The sequence below is a fragment of the Sceloporus undulatus genome, chromosome 4 (genome assembly GCF_019175285.1).
Source record: "Sceloporus undulatus isolate JIND9_A2432 ecotype Alabama chromosome 4, SceUnd_v1.1, whole genome shotgun sequence".
NCBI lineage: Eukaryota > Metazoa > Chordata > Lepidosauria > Squamata > Phrynosomatidae > Sceloporus > Sceloporus undulatus.
In genome coordinates, this window is record NC_056525.1 from 38,357,922 (window position 1) to 38,374,338 (window position 16,417).

Sequence of the window (16,417 nt, forward strand, 5' to 3'; positions counted from 1 at the left end):
TATCATTTAATTTCGATTTTTCTTATCTTGCAAAGATAAGTATTAACTGGCTGCATTTAACCAGATCTAAATACAGTTCTGCTGTCCAGTTTTAAAGTTTTGTGCTAGAATTCTAGGTTTTTAGCTACTGAGATGTAGACTTGTATTTGTGGAAGCATATTTTGAATATTCCAGTGTATTGCCAATGGGATTCTGACTGGGGGTTAATGGGAGTTAGAGAGTGTTCAGGTGAGGAAGACTGTCACAAATAAAGGCACCTCACCCCCCCCCCCAAACCCATTGCTTTGCTTGTGCCTTTTTCTATACCATTTTGCTGAACTTGGCTTTGGTTGAACATTGGCTTTGGTTGGTGGACTTAAATGCTGGAATAAAAAGCAATGGACATCCCACAAATATGAATTCTACCCACCTCTGTTGTAAAGGAACTGTGTGCTACAACTACTGCTGCTTTAAAAAAAAAACAGGCAGGTGCAGCAGAGTAAGTAAAAGAGAGTCCTTTACTGTTGTGGATTCTTCTTTCACCCAAAAGCTAGATCAGATGAATGTTTGAAAGAAATAATAAAATCCCTTCATAGATTATTGAGGTGCACCACAGCTAGTGGTGGATATTATATACTATATTGCATTTATTGCAACTCTTGTCAATATGCTTACAAGACACTCAAGTGCTAGAAAATGTTCCTGATTCACTAATTCTTCTGTAATAGCTTCTTGCTTATAACCATTGTACAGCAGGAGTCACTCTGGCTCCCTTAAGGGCCATTGGCAATGAATGGGTTGTAAACAGTGTATGCTTTCTAAAAGCAACTCTCTGTAGCCTGGCCCAGTATTTTGCTCTGTGGTAGGTGACACATTAACAGTGGTAGCATAAATTCCCTCTATTCTGTGTTAACAATGTGTGTGAATGGCAAAAGCAGTGAGGTGTAGAAGCAAACAGAATGAGACTAATTATTGGGCCCTTGGCTTGCCATCAATCACGGTGGACGTTTCTGTGAGATAATGGTACAGGGTTCACTTTTGTTAGTAATGAGTAGACACCCATTCTATCCAGGGCTGGCTCCAAAAATGTGTTCACATTTGCAAAATATTATATTTGAAATTTTGTCACATGCACACCATCTGTTTTTATACCTTTCTAGGTTGCCATAAGTTGACAGGCAACTTGAAGTACATAAATACATAGACACAGAGAGAGAGAGGGAGGGAGGGAGTCGCTTTAGAGAATGTTACTTTTCTCTCCTGATCAACTATCTGTTTCTTATTTTAAATGCATCAAATTAATATGCACATAGAGATCTTAAATTTACATGCTTGGGGAAAAAAATAACCATATCTGAAATGAATTTCTTTTAGCAATAGAAAATAGGATGCTTTTAGAATTGGTTCAGTATGTACTTCTGTAAAGATCTTTCAACAAAGCAAATTTGTATCAATTTGTTAGCTGAAGTAAGAGAGGACTGTGGCTCCTAGACTGACTTCTTCAAGGTATCATACTCAAAAAGGCACTATACCAGGGGTCCGGCCCGGCGAGGCCTTGGGACCGGCCCCAGCCTGGTCCTGCTTCCGATTGCCACCCCCGCCGCAGCTTCCGCGCCACTCCAGGCGCCATTTTGAGTTCGGCCCCCCAGTTGTCTGAGGGATAGCAACCCGGCCCCCGGCTCAAAAAGGTTGCCTACCCCTGCACTATACACATGTTTTCAGAATGGTTTGTTTTGTGCTTGCTTTGTAGTTAGCTCCCACCTCCCATATCTCACAACAGTGACTGTATCATTATTATTATTAGTAGTAGTAGTGGTAGTAGTAGTATGCTTTATTTATATAGCGCTGTAGATTTGCACAACACTGTACATACAAACAATAAAATAGATATGAGTAAGCCTGCCAATGGTATACAATCTAAGAAATAGTAGCATAATACGTATAAATAATACGTAACAATACAGGAAAGGGTTCAATAAAACAGGCAACTAATTAAAAACATCAAATAGCAAATAATAATCTTTTGTACAGGACTGTTGATTCTCAGCTTCATTGTTTGTGTTTCTTTTGGACTTTCCTCTTTCCCAAAACATGTTAGCTAGGCACTTTATTTGCTGACATTCCTGTCACTGTCCTTGTAGATAGTTGAAATATGGAGCTAAAATGGTTATTATACAGCAAACATTTGTAAGAGAAATAGATGTGCCTTTTGTGAACTAAAGCCCTTCTGTTGCAGGTGAACTAAGATATCAGGACAACTACATTGGAACAGGTTAGCATGTTAGTTTTTCCAGTATTGGGATTAATCTTGTTGAAAAAACCATGGCTGCATCCACACTGAAGAAATATCCTAGTTTGGCACCGCTTTAACTGCCCTGGCTCAAGGAGTTTGTTGTGCTCTGGGCCCACAACAAACTCCAACTCCCAGAATTCCATAGCCTTGAGCCAGGGCAGTTAAAGCGGTGCCAAACTGGATTATTTCTTCAGTGTGGATGCAACCTACGTGTGTCTATTTTATTGCATGAATATGAGTGACTATTCTGCTGTGAGAGTATAAGGCTTCGCCGCTACTACATGTCTGTCCTTCCCCACTCTGTATTCAGAGAAAATGCACTCAAAGCATTCCAAAATAACTGTGTATCTTTTTTTTATTGAGAGAGAGGGAGAATATACAAAATTACCCTTGCTGGCAAAGAAGCTGCTTTTCAGATACTTATTATCAATCATTTTCAAGTGTTGAGAATCTGTTGAAACATGTTGTCCTATACAGCTCAATTAAATTGTACAGTACTTTTCTGTGTGTGTTAATATCATGATATATAATGTTCAAATACTAGATCCAGCAAACCTCTGTAAATTTACAGCCACTATTTTAAGTAGATTTGAGCCTAAACTTTTAAAACTATTATAAAATATATCTCAGAATTTAATTTCTTTAGGTAAACAAAACTTAATGGCTAAGACTTCTAGCTCCAGGTTCTCAAGTCTTATGGGCAAAATATTCTTAAAGGCCTTGAGGCAGAGCCAAAGAACTTACAGCCCTCCCAGATGTTGGTGGATTCCAGTGGTCCTCATTCCCTTCCAGCCAGTCCAGCAAACAGGAATGATTAAAATAATAGTTCATCAGCATCTCAAAGCCAAGTGTTCCCATCCAAGACTTGAGAATTGTAATTATTTTGACAAATGAAAATCTCTTATCATTAAAATTAGAAAGCAGGAAAGTGCACAAACTGGTTATTTCAGTTGTTCCTTACATTTTTAATTGCAGACACACTGTTAAGGATCATGCATAAATTTTAAATACCTTTACCAAAAAACTTCCTCTTAGTTCACCTCTTTCTTGTGGTGGTGTGCCTTCAAGTCTTTTCTGACTTAAGGCAAACCCTGTCGAGTTTTCTTGGCAAATTTCTTCAGGAGGGGGTCTCACTGCCATCCTCTGAGGCTGAGAGAGTGTAGACTTGCCCAGGGTTACCTAGTGGGTTACCATGGCCAAGATGGGATTTGAACCCTGGACTGCAGTGCTCAAACCACTACGGCACACTGGTTCTCATGCCTTTAAGTCATTTCTGACTTATGGTAACCCTAAGATGAACCTATTACAGGTTTTGTTTGCAAGATTTGTTCAGAATGGGTCTGCCTTTGCTCACCCAGTGGATTTCCATGGCTGGGCAGGGATTTGAACACTGTTCTCCTAGAGTCATAGTCTAGTGCTCAAACCCTCATCCAAATATTACTGTACTACAAATGTTCTTATATTATGTAGACGTCTGCAGAACCTACAGGTTGGAAGATAAGCTAGTTGCATGTTGCACCAAGACCTAATTTGTGAAGCAGTTCAAGCAATTCCTATACCTTTTCCAAAGAATACCACCAAACTCAGATGGATGACAGAAGCCACATTCCATCCTATTTTTAGATTCTTGCACAGGAAGCTTACTCATTGCTAAACTCTTCAAGTTAAACTGGGGGCTGTAAACTTTATTTAAGCCTTTGATGAAGTGGAAATTATATGGCCGTATGCTGTTGGACTGCAACTCCAAGTATGTCTTACCATGCTGTTAAGGTCTGCTGGAATTTATAGTCCATTAACATCTGGAAGACTACATAATTTCTGTCTTTACCCTAGAAATTTTTACTGGGTTTGTAAAACAGGTGCATTTATCTCAATGTAATGCCATTCAGATATTTTTAATTATAACTTCAATTAGCCCTGGCCACCATGCCCAATGGTCAGGGAGTATAGGAACTATAGCCCAAAGCACCAGGCTTGGAAACTGCACATTAACAGTGGTCTGTTTCAAAACATTATACGTTATCTATTCTTTTGGACCCATTTGCCAATAAATATTTCCACCCTGCCTTTCAGATTCACACCTATGATAGATTATAATAAAATACACAACACATTTTTAACCTACATAACAACTTCAGACCTGGAGAGGCCTAGAATGCTTCCAGCTGCAATGTTCCTTGTAATGTTGTTTTTATAAAAGTAGGATAGGTATTCTATCTTTCTCCCCCTTAAAGAGTTTTTCCCGAGGAAAGAAAACTGATGGAAGAAGTGATGGAAAAATAAAAAGTGATGGGAGATTTAGAAATGGAAGACAACAATGTCTGGCTCCCCTCTAAAATTCAGGGCAGTTGTGCAATAAAAGTCTCATTTGGAAGCAGTCAGTGTAGAAAATAAATCCTTGGATTTACTTAAGCTTTGGCTTTTGGCTGCAATCCTGTACACCAAGGCTGAGAATCATATGGCCCTCCAGATGTTCCTGGGCTACAACTTCCTACATTCCTCAATACTGGCTATGTAACCTAGGGCTGCTAGGGGTTGTAATCCAACATCATTGGGAAAATCCCAGGATTCCCATTCTTACAGTACACACTTGATAGAAGCAAGCCTCTTTGAACTCAAGATGTCTTCATCTTTAAGACAGTATTCATAGGATTCCTCCCTTAGCCTTTGAAAGCTGTCAGCGATCCAAAAATCATGTACCAAACAGCTCTTTGGCCCAGCCCCATAGAGAACACAACAGAGTAAGGTGCCTTGGTGACCACATGGAAGAGCGCCAAAGAGAAGTGCCTTACAAAGTGCAGCTATTATCAGATTTCCCCAATGAGAAACATACATTCTTCTAAACCACGCTTAACATTTCAGGCATTTCTATTTCCCTGGATTTTAGGCTTGTGTATGATACATTACTGTGAGCTGTAAACAAGAAAGTAGCCACTGTGCTGCTGTCTGTAAAACTGCTTTCCAAAATGGTCTCAAAAATCACTTGAGAACCGCAATTGACCACTGTTTTGTCTTCTTGAATGCTTTGAAATCTCACCTTTCTTTGGACTCTTAACAGTACTGTATTGTACTCCATTAAGCATGTTCTGGTTGTCCCATCCAACTTCCGTTCACTAGGTAAGGTGTAAGGTTAATGTCGGCTTGGATTGAAGAAACTGGAATCCAAGTGTTTCTTCAGTTTTAGTCAAATTGTCCTCTGTGGGCAACCTTGAGCAAATCACTCATTAACCTTCCTCAAAAGTATGGTATGGAAATAGGATAAGCCCACACAGGCATCCTGAACATTTTAAAGGAAAAGCAGGATCTGCACAGGATAAAATAGGACACACACACACACACACACACACACACACAGAGAGAGAGAGAGTAGAATCTGTTACATTTCACACACACTTGTATCAATGTTTGTGCACCCAAGTTGCACTGCATAGATCTGAAGAAGTGGAATATTGTCGTCCTCCCAATATATATATATATATATATATATATATATATATATATAGACCTTCCCCCCTCTTTGTGCTTTGTGTGTGTGTGTGTGTGTGTTTTGTTGTTCTGAAACAGGCTAACACAATTGGTTTTTGGATGTAAGAACTCAACTATTAGGTGCACCTCAAATTATTGCTGTTAATGAAAGGTTGGTCTCCCTGCACGTGATCAGATGTGCATTTTTCCCTTCAATATCACAGGATAGATTGACTCAGTTATCTACTTTTTAATGCTAACCCTATTGGTCAGACCATTCCAAAACATGCATCTAAAGAAATAGGCCCAAGTCTACCAGCTTCTTTCTTTCAGTTAGTTGCAAACATGTTGCAAGATTCCTTTTCAGACTGATTTTCCAGACTAACACAGTAAGGTCCTTGAATTAAGGAATACACCAAGCAGGTTGGCATAGCTAGCCATGCAGTCTCCCTATATATCTTCACAAGCTGAGAGTGCCAATGGCAACTGAACTAAATAGAGGGAGGACACTGGGGAGCCTGTCTTGCCCAAGGGTCACACACAGCATGGCTGTGGAAGACTTGAGGCTTTCCTGCTGAACAGGCCTTCAGTCCAAAACTCCTAATCATCCCATTTGGGACTGCTTTAACTGCCTTAGTTCAGTGCTAGGGAATTATGGGAGCCATAGTTCTGTGAGACATTTAGCTTTCTCTGTCAGAGAGCTCTGGTGACACAACAAACTACATTTCCCAGGATTCCCTAGCACTGAGCCAGGCAGTTAAAGTGCTCTCAAACTGGATTATCCCTGCAGTGTGTTTTGGACCTTCCTCTCTGTCAAGCTCAGAAGGGGAAAGGAGTGTTATAAGAAAACGTTCCAGTTGGGCCTCCCTTTCCACAGACTCAACTGTCCATGACTTGAAAATATACCCAAATAATCATAAATTCCAGAAAGCAAACCTTGATTTTGCCATTTGATATCAGGGACACCATTTGACTGCGCCATTGTACTGAATGGGACTCCGGCAGCCTTCAGATTGTTTTGTAAGTGTGTGTGTTGGCGGGGGGACCGAGCAGATGCCAAGGGCGCCCTGGAAAGGATTTGCAGCAGGCCGTAAAGCAAGGAGGCAAGCGTTACGCCCCCCCTCCCTCCGGCGCCGGGAGAAGGGGAAAGGGGGGACTGCCTTCCTTCCGGCTCCTCGGTGGCCCTGAGGGCCTTTGTTGGGGAAGGAGGAGGAGGAGGAAAAGAAACGAAAGGAGGAAGGAAAAGCAAGGAAGAAAAAGAAAAGGGAGAAGGAAAGAAGGAAGGAAAAGGAAAGAAAGAAGAAAAGGGGAGAAAGGAAAAGGAGAGAAAGGAAGGGAAAGAAGGAGGGAGGGAGGAAAAGAAGCGGAAGAGGAAGGAAGGAAAAGGAGCTACAAAGGCCTAGTGGGAGAAGGAAGGAAGGAAAAAACAGGGAGGAAGGAAAAAAGGAGGAAAAGGGAGGGAAAGAAAGAAAGAGGGGAGCAAAAGAGGGAAGAAGGAAGAAAAAGAAAAGAGCGAGAAAGGAAAAGGGAGGAAGGGAAGGGGGAGGAAGGCCTGCAGGCGGGCGTCTCTTGCTTCCTCCGGAGGAGTCCTCCTCTCTCCCGGCTGAAGGGCTGCTGAGGGAGGCAGAGCCGGGGCGGAGTGTGGGCCTCTTCTTCTTTCCCCGGGGAAGGGAAGGGGAAGGGGAGGCGCCGGGGGCAGGTGGCGGAGGCTGCCTGCCAGCCAGGGCCCGGGGGGGGGGCTGCCTGCGGGGAGGCGGCGGCTGCGCCGGCGGTGACTCAGTCGGGCTCCTGCTGCGAGAGGACTCAGAAAAGTTTCCCTCCGCCGCCGCCGCTGCCCTGCCTGGCCCTGGCCCTTGCCCTGCTCCTCCTCCTCCGGGAAGAGGCTCGGATGGACTTGAGTCCCAGGCGGGTAAGGAAAGGAAAGGGTGGTTGATGCGGGAGTGGAGCGGAACACTGGTGTGTTGCAATGGTGGCTTCCTACATCGCATCCGCACTGCAGAATTAACCGGGTTGACAGCGGTTCAGTGTGCCACAACCAACGACCATTCCCAGAATGCCATCGCCTGCAGCCAGAGCAGTTGAACCGCTGTCAACTCGGATTGAATTCTGCAGTGCGGATGTAGCCCCTGTCTCCATCCCAGGAACCCAGCCAGACAGTGAACGCAGCTGGAGCTATTGGTGGATTTCCAAACGGGGCTTGGCTAAGAATTAAAAACAACAACAACAACAACAACAACAATAGGCCTGTTTTTTGGGGGGGAGTAGGTATGAAGTTTTTGGCTCACTGGTGGCTCTGAGATGTTCTTTACAGGCGGGAATGAGCATCCTTGCCTTTCTGCCTTTAGAAAAGCCTGCCTTCTTCCTGAGCCACTGTTGAAATGCTCTCCTGTTTTGCCTTTTTCAGGCTCTGGCTGCTTTGGGGCCGCTGTGTTGTGACTTCTGTTGTAATACAGTTTACCAATGAGGTGTACTATGAGTTTCAAGATGGTCCCCAAACTGTGCCCTTTAAGAGATTGTGGACTTCAGCTCCCATAAGCCTCAGCCACGTTGGCCAACAGTCTGGGATTTCGGGAGCTGAAGTCCAAAATCCCTTAAAGGGCACAGTTTGGGGACCACTGCCTTAGAAGGAGTGAGGTGCACTATGTATTCCAATACAAAGCCACGTTACCTTAGAAGAAGTAAAGGAATCTTTTCACTTGTAGCATTATCAGAAACTGGAAGTGAAAAGGGCAGCCAGGCTCTTCCCTTGTTTATCTTCATGTGGCGATCAGCAGGTTCTCCGAAAGACCCAAGAAAGTGAACTAGGTTTAAGAACTGTTGTTGTTGTTGTGGATCTGAGCAATTTACAAAGTATCCTTTTTATAAAAAACATCATTCCTATTTGTATCAGACTGAGATACAGTTGCCAAATTGTTAGACGATTTCTTCTACAGGGTTTTAGTTTTCGTACCTTGTCATGTCCTATGACCATCTGCAGCTCTATAGTTAATCCAGCTGCACACTTGTCCCTCTATGTTCGCTGGGTTTAGGGGCACAGGACCCCTGTGAATGTTGAAAAACTTCAAATAACAAAAACACTATGTTTTTACCTGCGAGAACTCCTCTCTAGGAATCTCTAGCTCCTCCAGTGCAACTCTGTGGTCAACAGCTGCTAGACATTGACCACAGAATTGTGATGGAGGAGCGACAAAGGCCGAGTGGAACGTTCTCTCTAGGAATCTCTAGCTCCTTCAGTGCAACTTTTGGTTAAAGTTGACCGCAGAGCTGTGCTGGAGGACCTAGAGATTCCTAGAGAAAACCTATTAATAAAATCTGTGAATAATCAAACCTGCAAAAGTCAAAGTTGCAAATGTGAAGGGACGAGTGTATTTCAGGAACCTGCTTTCTGGATCTGGGAGGCAGCGGTTTAGTGGCTTTGGAACTGGCCATTCTGGTTTGTTGATTATTATAAACTAAGTTGATTGTCTCTCCACCAAATAGCTCCTAAGCTAATTCAGAAGGACCCCCCCCCCGAATACTACTTATTGATAAAGATAGATAGTGATGATAAATCCTGTCTCAACGATGAATTGAATACAGCCTAGATGTAGAATCCCATATATTAAAAGGGGCTGTTCTCTGTGTTTTCTTTGATCCCATGACCATTTCTTTACACTGTTGTTTTAAGCAGTTCTGGTTACTTGATATTTAAGTAGTTTTCCATGTTCTAAGGCTTCTGAGTCATGCCCCACTTAGCTATAATTTTTGTGTGAGCTTTTTTCTTCTCACCCCACAAACACTCCCTCCTTCTGCAGCAGTGTGAGTAAAGATTGTGCTTACAACAACAGCATTTGGTATTACTAGAACACTTCATAATTTTCCATCATGTCAGTTTCACTTCATGGTGACCCTATGGATGAGAAACTGAGAGAAACAAAAGAGTTGGTAGCATAAGCTTTCATAGACTTCAGTCTACTTCCTCAGATGCATGGATTGAAGTGTCCAGGCACAACCTTTATAAGCAGACTATGGGACTAGCAACAGAAATGCAAAACTAGTAGGTATGGTGATGCAGTAACAAGTTTAGTTCTAACAGTGGTCTCGGGGGACAAAGGCAAGAGGAGTAAGGAGGTCAAAGACAAGATGAGTAGATAACCATATGAATGTTGTGGGTGGCTGTTGTTGGAATGTAGTGTGATGCTGGCTGGGAACCAGAAAGCAGATGAACTGACCAACGAAGTCCTCACGAGGCTTGCAGAGTTAAGTAGTGTTATGTACATGTAGTGTGCCAGGAAACCATTGTCTCTATTCAACCCTGTTGGTGGAGTTTTTAGATATATTCCAATTCTGCAGTTTCTCTTTCCAATCTTCCTTTGTAGTTTTTTATTATTATTCAAGGACTGCTGTTCTGAAGTCCAAGATGGAACGCCCAGGAAGATTGAAGTGTACTGTAACTGGTTTTTGTTTATTCATATGCCTGATTTATATCCAGTTATCCTCTGGTGCAGAGACTGGTCTATTTGCCCAATGTAGAGTGCTGAAGGGCATTGCTGATAGACAGAGGATGGTTTATGCCACTCTCAATCTCAAAGGTGCTACAATACCCTTTTGCATACTGATATAGACTAACATGACTATGTCTTTGAATTCTGCCGCAGCTATTTCAGTCACACATGTTAAAACTATAGGGTGAATATGATTCCTGTATCACATAAAGTGTTATAAAATTATTTTAATTCATTGTGGACATGTTATGGCTATGTTGCTGTCTTTTGATGTAATTCTTAAATACCAGATTTCATGGTATTTTTCTATATCTTTATCCTGGCAGTTCTCACAATCCTGTTTCTGAAATGATGATGCTGCTGCCTTCAACAGTTTCTCAGAATTCATTAGCACAAACTTTGAGATATTCTTGAATCCAAAGACAGAACTGGGCTAGTGTTGTTAGGCTAGCTCACTTCACATCAGCAGTTAGCTTTTAACTCATTTTTGTAAACCTCAGGTATGGAGACAGCTTTCTTCTGCTCTTTCTGTTACTGTCTACTCTGCCTTTGATTAAGTGACTCTGACTAGCTCATAAAATAAGATGGCTGTTTCTGTATTCCTTCAGTTCTTTCTTCCACCCCATTACTTGATGGAACATTAAAAAGATAATTAACACTGTGCCTGATGCATTATTTCTCTTTTAGCTTTTCCTTTGTCACTTTTATGCACTCCCTTAACTGCTCCCCTCTAAGCTTGATCACTTTCTGTGGCATATGGTGTTACCTTCAAGTTATAGGGTACAGTAACTGTCAAATAGGTTTTGTATGTAGAATAACTAATCACTGAAGAATTTATTATAAGCATAACCTCTTTCCTGAAAAGGTTTTAATTTAAGTTTGGTGTTATTGAAATTAAATTGTTGTGTTTTATAAGTTAAGAAAGTTACTCACTGTCACACAGCAGAATGCTCTAGTGCACGTCAGTTTAATCTCTAAAACGCTTATTTGACTAATATAGGAAGGCCAGTGGTATCTTGCCCTTGATTCTCACCTAGTTTGTCCCTGGGTTTGTGCAGTGATGGACAAGTGTTTACATGCTTACTCTCTGCCACACCATGGAGCTGTTGTTGCCATGCATCCCTTACATGGTGTCACTGTAGCGTCTTCTCTGAGGCCCCTATTGCAACCTGTAAGGGTGGAAACAGAGCAAGCACCTAGCTACCTGCACATGGCCAGGCTCCCCCATCCAATGCCACAGGCTGCAACAGGGGCCTTAAGAGAAGACACAACAGTGGCAGCAGGTAAGGGGCATGTGGGTCCATTTGGTGTGCCAGCTGTCAACATGGGATTTTCAAGAAACTCTATGGCAAACAGCTGGTTTTTTTGCCCCACACTAAGGCTCCCTTGGGCCAGAATTTTGCCTGTATCTGATAGATCAGCATCTGGACTGGTCAATCCCAACCTGGGGCTGTTGGTCTGCATTGTCCATACATGATGACCCTATGTCGGTGGAGTCGGGGCACAACCTCCTGATGATGCACACCCTGACTTCAGGGTGCCATAATGCCGCACGCTGCTCCAGACAGCACATGGAATCATGGTGCACCTCCGGCGCTGTGTCCAGAGGACACAGTGCTGAAGAGGCGCCATACAGCCATGCTGCCATGGCTATGGCGCCCTTTGGAGGGCGCAAAAAGGAGCCACTCCATGACCCTGATCAAGCCAGGAAAGGGTGGTCTGTAGAGCCCCTATGCTTCAAATTATTCTAAAATTTGATCTGTGAGAACAATTTTAGCAGCAGTATACTGTATGTCCTTTGTAGCCCAAGCACACTGTGAAGTCTTGTATTTTTTCCCAGCACTGCTCAAGGCTATTCTGTAGATTTATTGTTACTACTACCCCCTCTAGGTTTGACATAATAATTACTTGTGTGTGGTATAGTTTTCAGATAGTTGCTGAAACTCAGCAGGAGCATTTTCCTTTTTCTTCCTTTTCTTTAAAATAAGAACAGTTACAGTGTATCAGACCAAGTTTTATTTAGTGTGCCATTCTGTTTTTCACAGCTGCCAACCAATGACCAATGGGAAGCCCACAAGAAGGACATTATGGAATAGTGTTCTCTCATTCATGCTTCCCAGTAACTGTTATTCAGAAGTGAACTGCTTCTGGTACTGCAGGGAATATGTATCTATCATGACAAGGAATCATTGTAATCATGACCAGTAAACTTTATAGTTTAAATTTGCCTGTTTCCCCCATTTTGAGACTACAGTATATAACTTGGCAGCAGTCATTACCTCTTGAAATAGCAAATTCCATAGGTTTTTTTTTTCTGTTTGAGGTTTTACAGGTTCTTAAGGGTGAACTGTATCTTAGGGTGCATAGAAATTTCAAAATGTAGGTTATAGTATATCCCTGAGACACAAAGGCTTTCAGTGTTGTATCAGAAGTGCTTGTTGATGATACTAATGGATGCTGTGTCACTGTTTTTAATCTGTCATTCTGCAGTTGATTTTGATCAATTACAGTTGTCCTTCTCAAATAAATTAAAATAAGAACTATCCTGTTAATCACATTGCCTACCTGCCTCTACATATCCATGGATCCATGGATCCCATGGTAGTTTGAACAACAGCATTAAAATAAATTAAGAGTTAAAGGAATAGCCCCAAAAACTGATCTTTGTGTACTGTCCATATTTCCATGTGGCTGTCTCAGAATCTTGGTTTACAGGCGCACAAATGGTTTGTCAGCTTTATCTCTCCTCAACAGCATATTCCTGTCCTTACTTGGCAGTCTTAATATTTCGCTGTTTCTACCTAATGCCCAGTCCATATCCTTTGGAACAGAAATCTTGCTTTGTGTACTTCACAGGCTGTTCTACTGCTGTGGCTTTTTCTCTGCTTCTTGTGTTTCTGTATAGAGCTAGAAAGAGGGGCCAGTCCCAGGCAGCTTTCTGTGTTCAAGGGAGCACTGCTTGGACTTCTAGAAGTGTTGCCACCCAGCTCAGTTAGAAATGTTGAATGAATATTTTAGGCTTGTGGATACATTTAATAGTGTTTTTTCTTATTTGTGGTTTTTCCACTTTCACGGAGGCCCTGTGCTGTTAACCCCATCAAATGTGGAGGAGGGCCCACTGTACAAAGTAAATAAAAGATTTTTAAATCTCTTTCTTTAAAAAAAATCTGAAATACATAATGTTTATATTCAGCATAGAAAAGTAAAGGTCTTCCTTCCTTTCCTCTCCCAGCCAAGCATGTACTTTCTCTGTGTGTACACGTGTGGATGTGGATACGCCATAGGCACACAATTACTTAAAATCATGACCATTTTCTTTATGGGATATTGTTTGGTTTTTCTCTAAGACACACTTGGGCAAATCTAAAAATAGCACAAATTGCTGAAAGCCATTAAGCTGAGCTCATTAGGCTATCTGTAGCCTCTATAATTTGCTTTCCTATTCCCATCAGTTGCAAGATCTGTGTGTGTCCATAGAGCTGGTTCTGCTGCTCTCTAATTGGCCACCTCCTGTTTGATGGATTCAGGCCTGGAGCAGCCAGTTGCCACAGAAACCATTTGTGATGTCACAGCCTTGTGGTGTCACTGAAAGAACTGTACAGGAGGAATCTTGAGTCTGCAGTTGGGCATCAGCTCACTTTTGACCTGAGTAATTGAAGGACAATTAAATAAAATTATATATAGTAGGCTGGACTGATGTACTGTTGTTGCTGAAGTTATGGTTTCTACAGTTTTGGCTGGGATGGAGATGTCTGAACTGCATGCCTGGACAAACAAATACAGTTTTTCAAGTGGGGTGTGTGTGTGTGTGTGTGTGTATTTAATGGTGGCAGGAAGCACAAAAATCCTTTAAATACTGTTTGCTGATTTTATTGAAGCCCTTTTAACACACATTGGTTCATGAACTCACAGTATCTGTTAGACTGTGTGCCAGTGACAGCATTTGATACATGATTGACTTTGACCTCTGTGCAGAAAAGTAGCAGACTTGCTGAGCTCTCCCAAGTTTTCATTTTCACTCATAAAAGGCCATAGGAGACAGTGAAAGCACTTCCAATTTGCTTCCTTTCAGTAGTCCTTATGTAGAAGTATCTCAGAGCTGTCATGTTTACTCACATAAATAGGACTCTCTGCCAAGACCTATGTAATGTGGTGAGGTCACTGACATTAATCTGACTTGACTTGCTGCATATTGTAAAAGATGAGCTAGCAAGGAAAGAAATGTAAGTTATAGAAGAGGATCACCCCCCCCATGGATTATTGCTGCCCATTTATCAAAGTGCTAGAAAGAACATGAGGTTATCTGTGATTAAACTGAATTTGTTTCACTTTTCTGGAAAACTTGTTAAATCCTACTTTAACTCTTATTCATATAGCATTTTTTTAAAAGCTGTAATGGGTCATATAAGCCATCCCACTGAGTTCTCAGTATCTGTCTAGGATGTTCTGGGAGATGTGCTCTCTGACCATACATTTGCTTCTAATCTTTTACACTGAAACAAAATGTCACAGCAGTTTCACATCTTGCTTCATTAGTAGCAAGTGTATGCATGTTGTAGGTAGAGAGGACAGAAACATGGGCTTGGCTGATTTTGAAGATATCTTGGTAACAGTCAAATGTAACTGAGGCAGGTGATAGGCTTAAACATATGGGTTCACAGCAATTTACTTTGACAGTAACTTGAGAGAATCACTTTGCTTTCCTGTTATTCTAGTCTGGTGCACAAAACACTACATTCCAGATTGTGTAATCTTGCCAAATGTGGAAAGGGCTGCTTCATGTGGTTCTCGGGTTCAAAGACAGGACTGCTACAAGTACTCAGTATTTGTTTTGTCCATTCATCTGACAGACCAAGGGGCTGTGCAGACCACCCCTTTTACAGCCAGATCAGGGCCATGGCAGTTGCATGCCACAATCCCAATCTGGCCTTTCCAGGGCACGAAAAGGAGTGGCAAAAAGTGGCTCCTTTTTGTGCCCTGGAAAGGGTGTGATAGCCGTGCACTGTGGCTATCTGCGTGACATGGCACGCCACGTGGTGTGGCATGTGGCTTCACGTCACTCTGGAGGTGGAGCCATGGCATGCATCATGTATATGCAATGCCCTGACTCCGCACCCAAACTGGCCTTTAAGGCCCGTCTGCACAGGGCCCAAGCTAGCAGGTTATGCGTTACTGTGATATTAAGTCAAAACCAGCCATGGGCAAAGATTGAGGCTACAGTGTGAAGAATGGTTTTAATCTGCTTCCTTGTGCTATTTTCTTAATCTAAATTATCTGCCTCCTACCTGCTGTCGGTCTTTCTGGGGCCAACATGCAAGTATGGTACTTTGCTTTTGTTTTGCTTATATAGGAAGAATAATGTGTACAGACTACCCATGTTCATCTGCCATGGCAAAAATAGTGAAAACGCTTCTCACATCTTGGCATAGGTTTTCATGGATTCCAGCCTCCTTCATCAAATGCATAGCACAGAGTATTGCTCCAGCAAACAGATATGTGTATTGCTTAGATGGGAGGGGGATGCAGGGGAATTTATATATAAAGGCACAAACATGGATTACCTTCACTAATTGAGAGGTTTGGGCATATTTACAGTGGTCATTAACAAATGAAATGGGAGGTATACCTGCCAACTACTGTTTGTTAATGACAACTGTTAATGTAATAATCAGTATTTAAAGGTCTTTATTAAGCTTATGCTAAATAAAATGTTCTAATTTTCAAGGTTGCATTAGCCTTTTTCTTGTTTTATTTAAGGAAAATGGCATGGAAGAGATGTTTTAAAAGCTTTCACTAATGTTATGATACTAATCAAATGTCTGAAAGACCATATCCCCTATATGAACCTGTAAGGATCCAAAGATCCTTGGAGAAATGCTTTCTTTTGGTCCTCCCACCATCACAGTCTTGCTTGGTGAGGACACAAGAGAGAGCCTTCCTGGTTGCTGCTCCCACCCTCTGGAGTGCCCTTCCATGGGAGACTAGGCTAACCCCCTCCCTGCTTTCCTTTTGCCAAGAAACAAAGATAGGCCTGTTACAGACTGCCAAAATAAAGCTGCTTCGAGTCTCTTTGGAGGTATGCTATTTAAATGATGCATGGGTCCTAAGAGTCCGGAGGTCACGCCAAAGCCACACTCCATTCCTAAGCACTGTAGTGAAGCTTTGGTGCAGCTTCCGGATTCTTAGGACCCATGCA

The 16,417-nt window shown here is 42.2% G+C and overlaps 1 protein-coding gene across 7 annotated transcripts in view; it reads left to right on the forward strand.

Moving 5' to 3' along the window:
- The window catches only part of DLGAP4 (DLG associated protein 4), a 524,530-nt gene that overhangs the window by 461,022 nt on the left and 47,091 nt on the right, over window positions 1-16,417 (forward strand). Inside the window, exon 2 of one of the 7 annotated variants that reach the window (XM_042466062.1) lies at window positions 2,216-2,251. The exons of the other annotated variants lie outside the window; for them this stretch is intronic. Coding sequence (XP_042321996.1) covers window positions 2,216-2,251 — 36 coding nt within the window. The remainder of the gene's footprint in view (window positions 1-2,215; window positions 2,252-16,417) is intronic. 7 annotated transcript variants of the gene reach the window in all.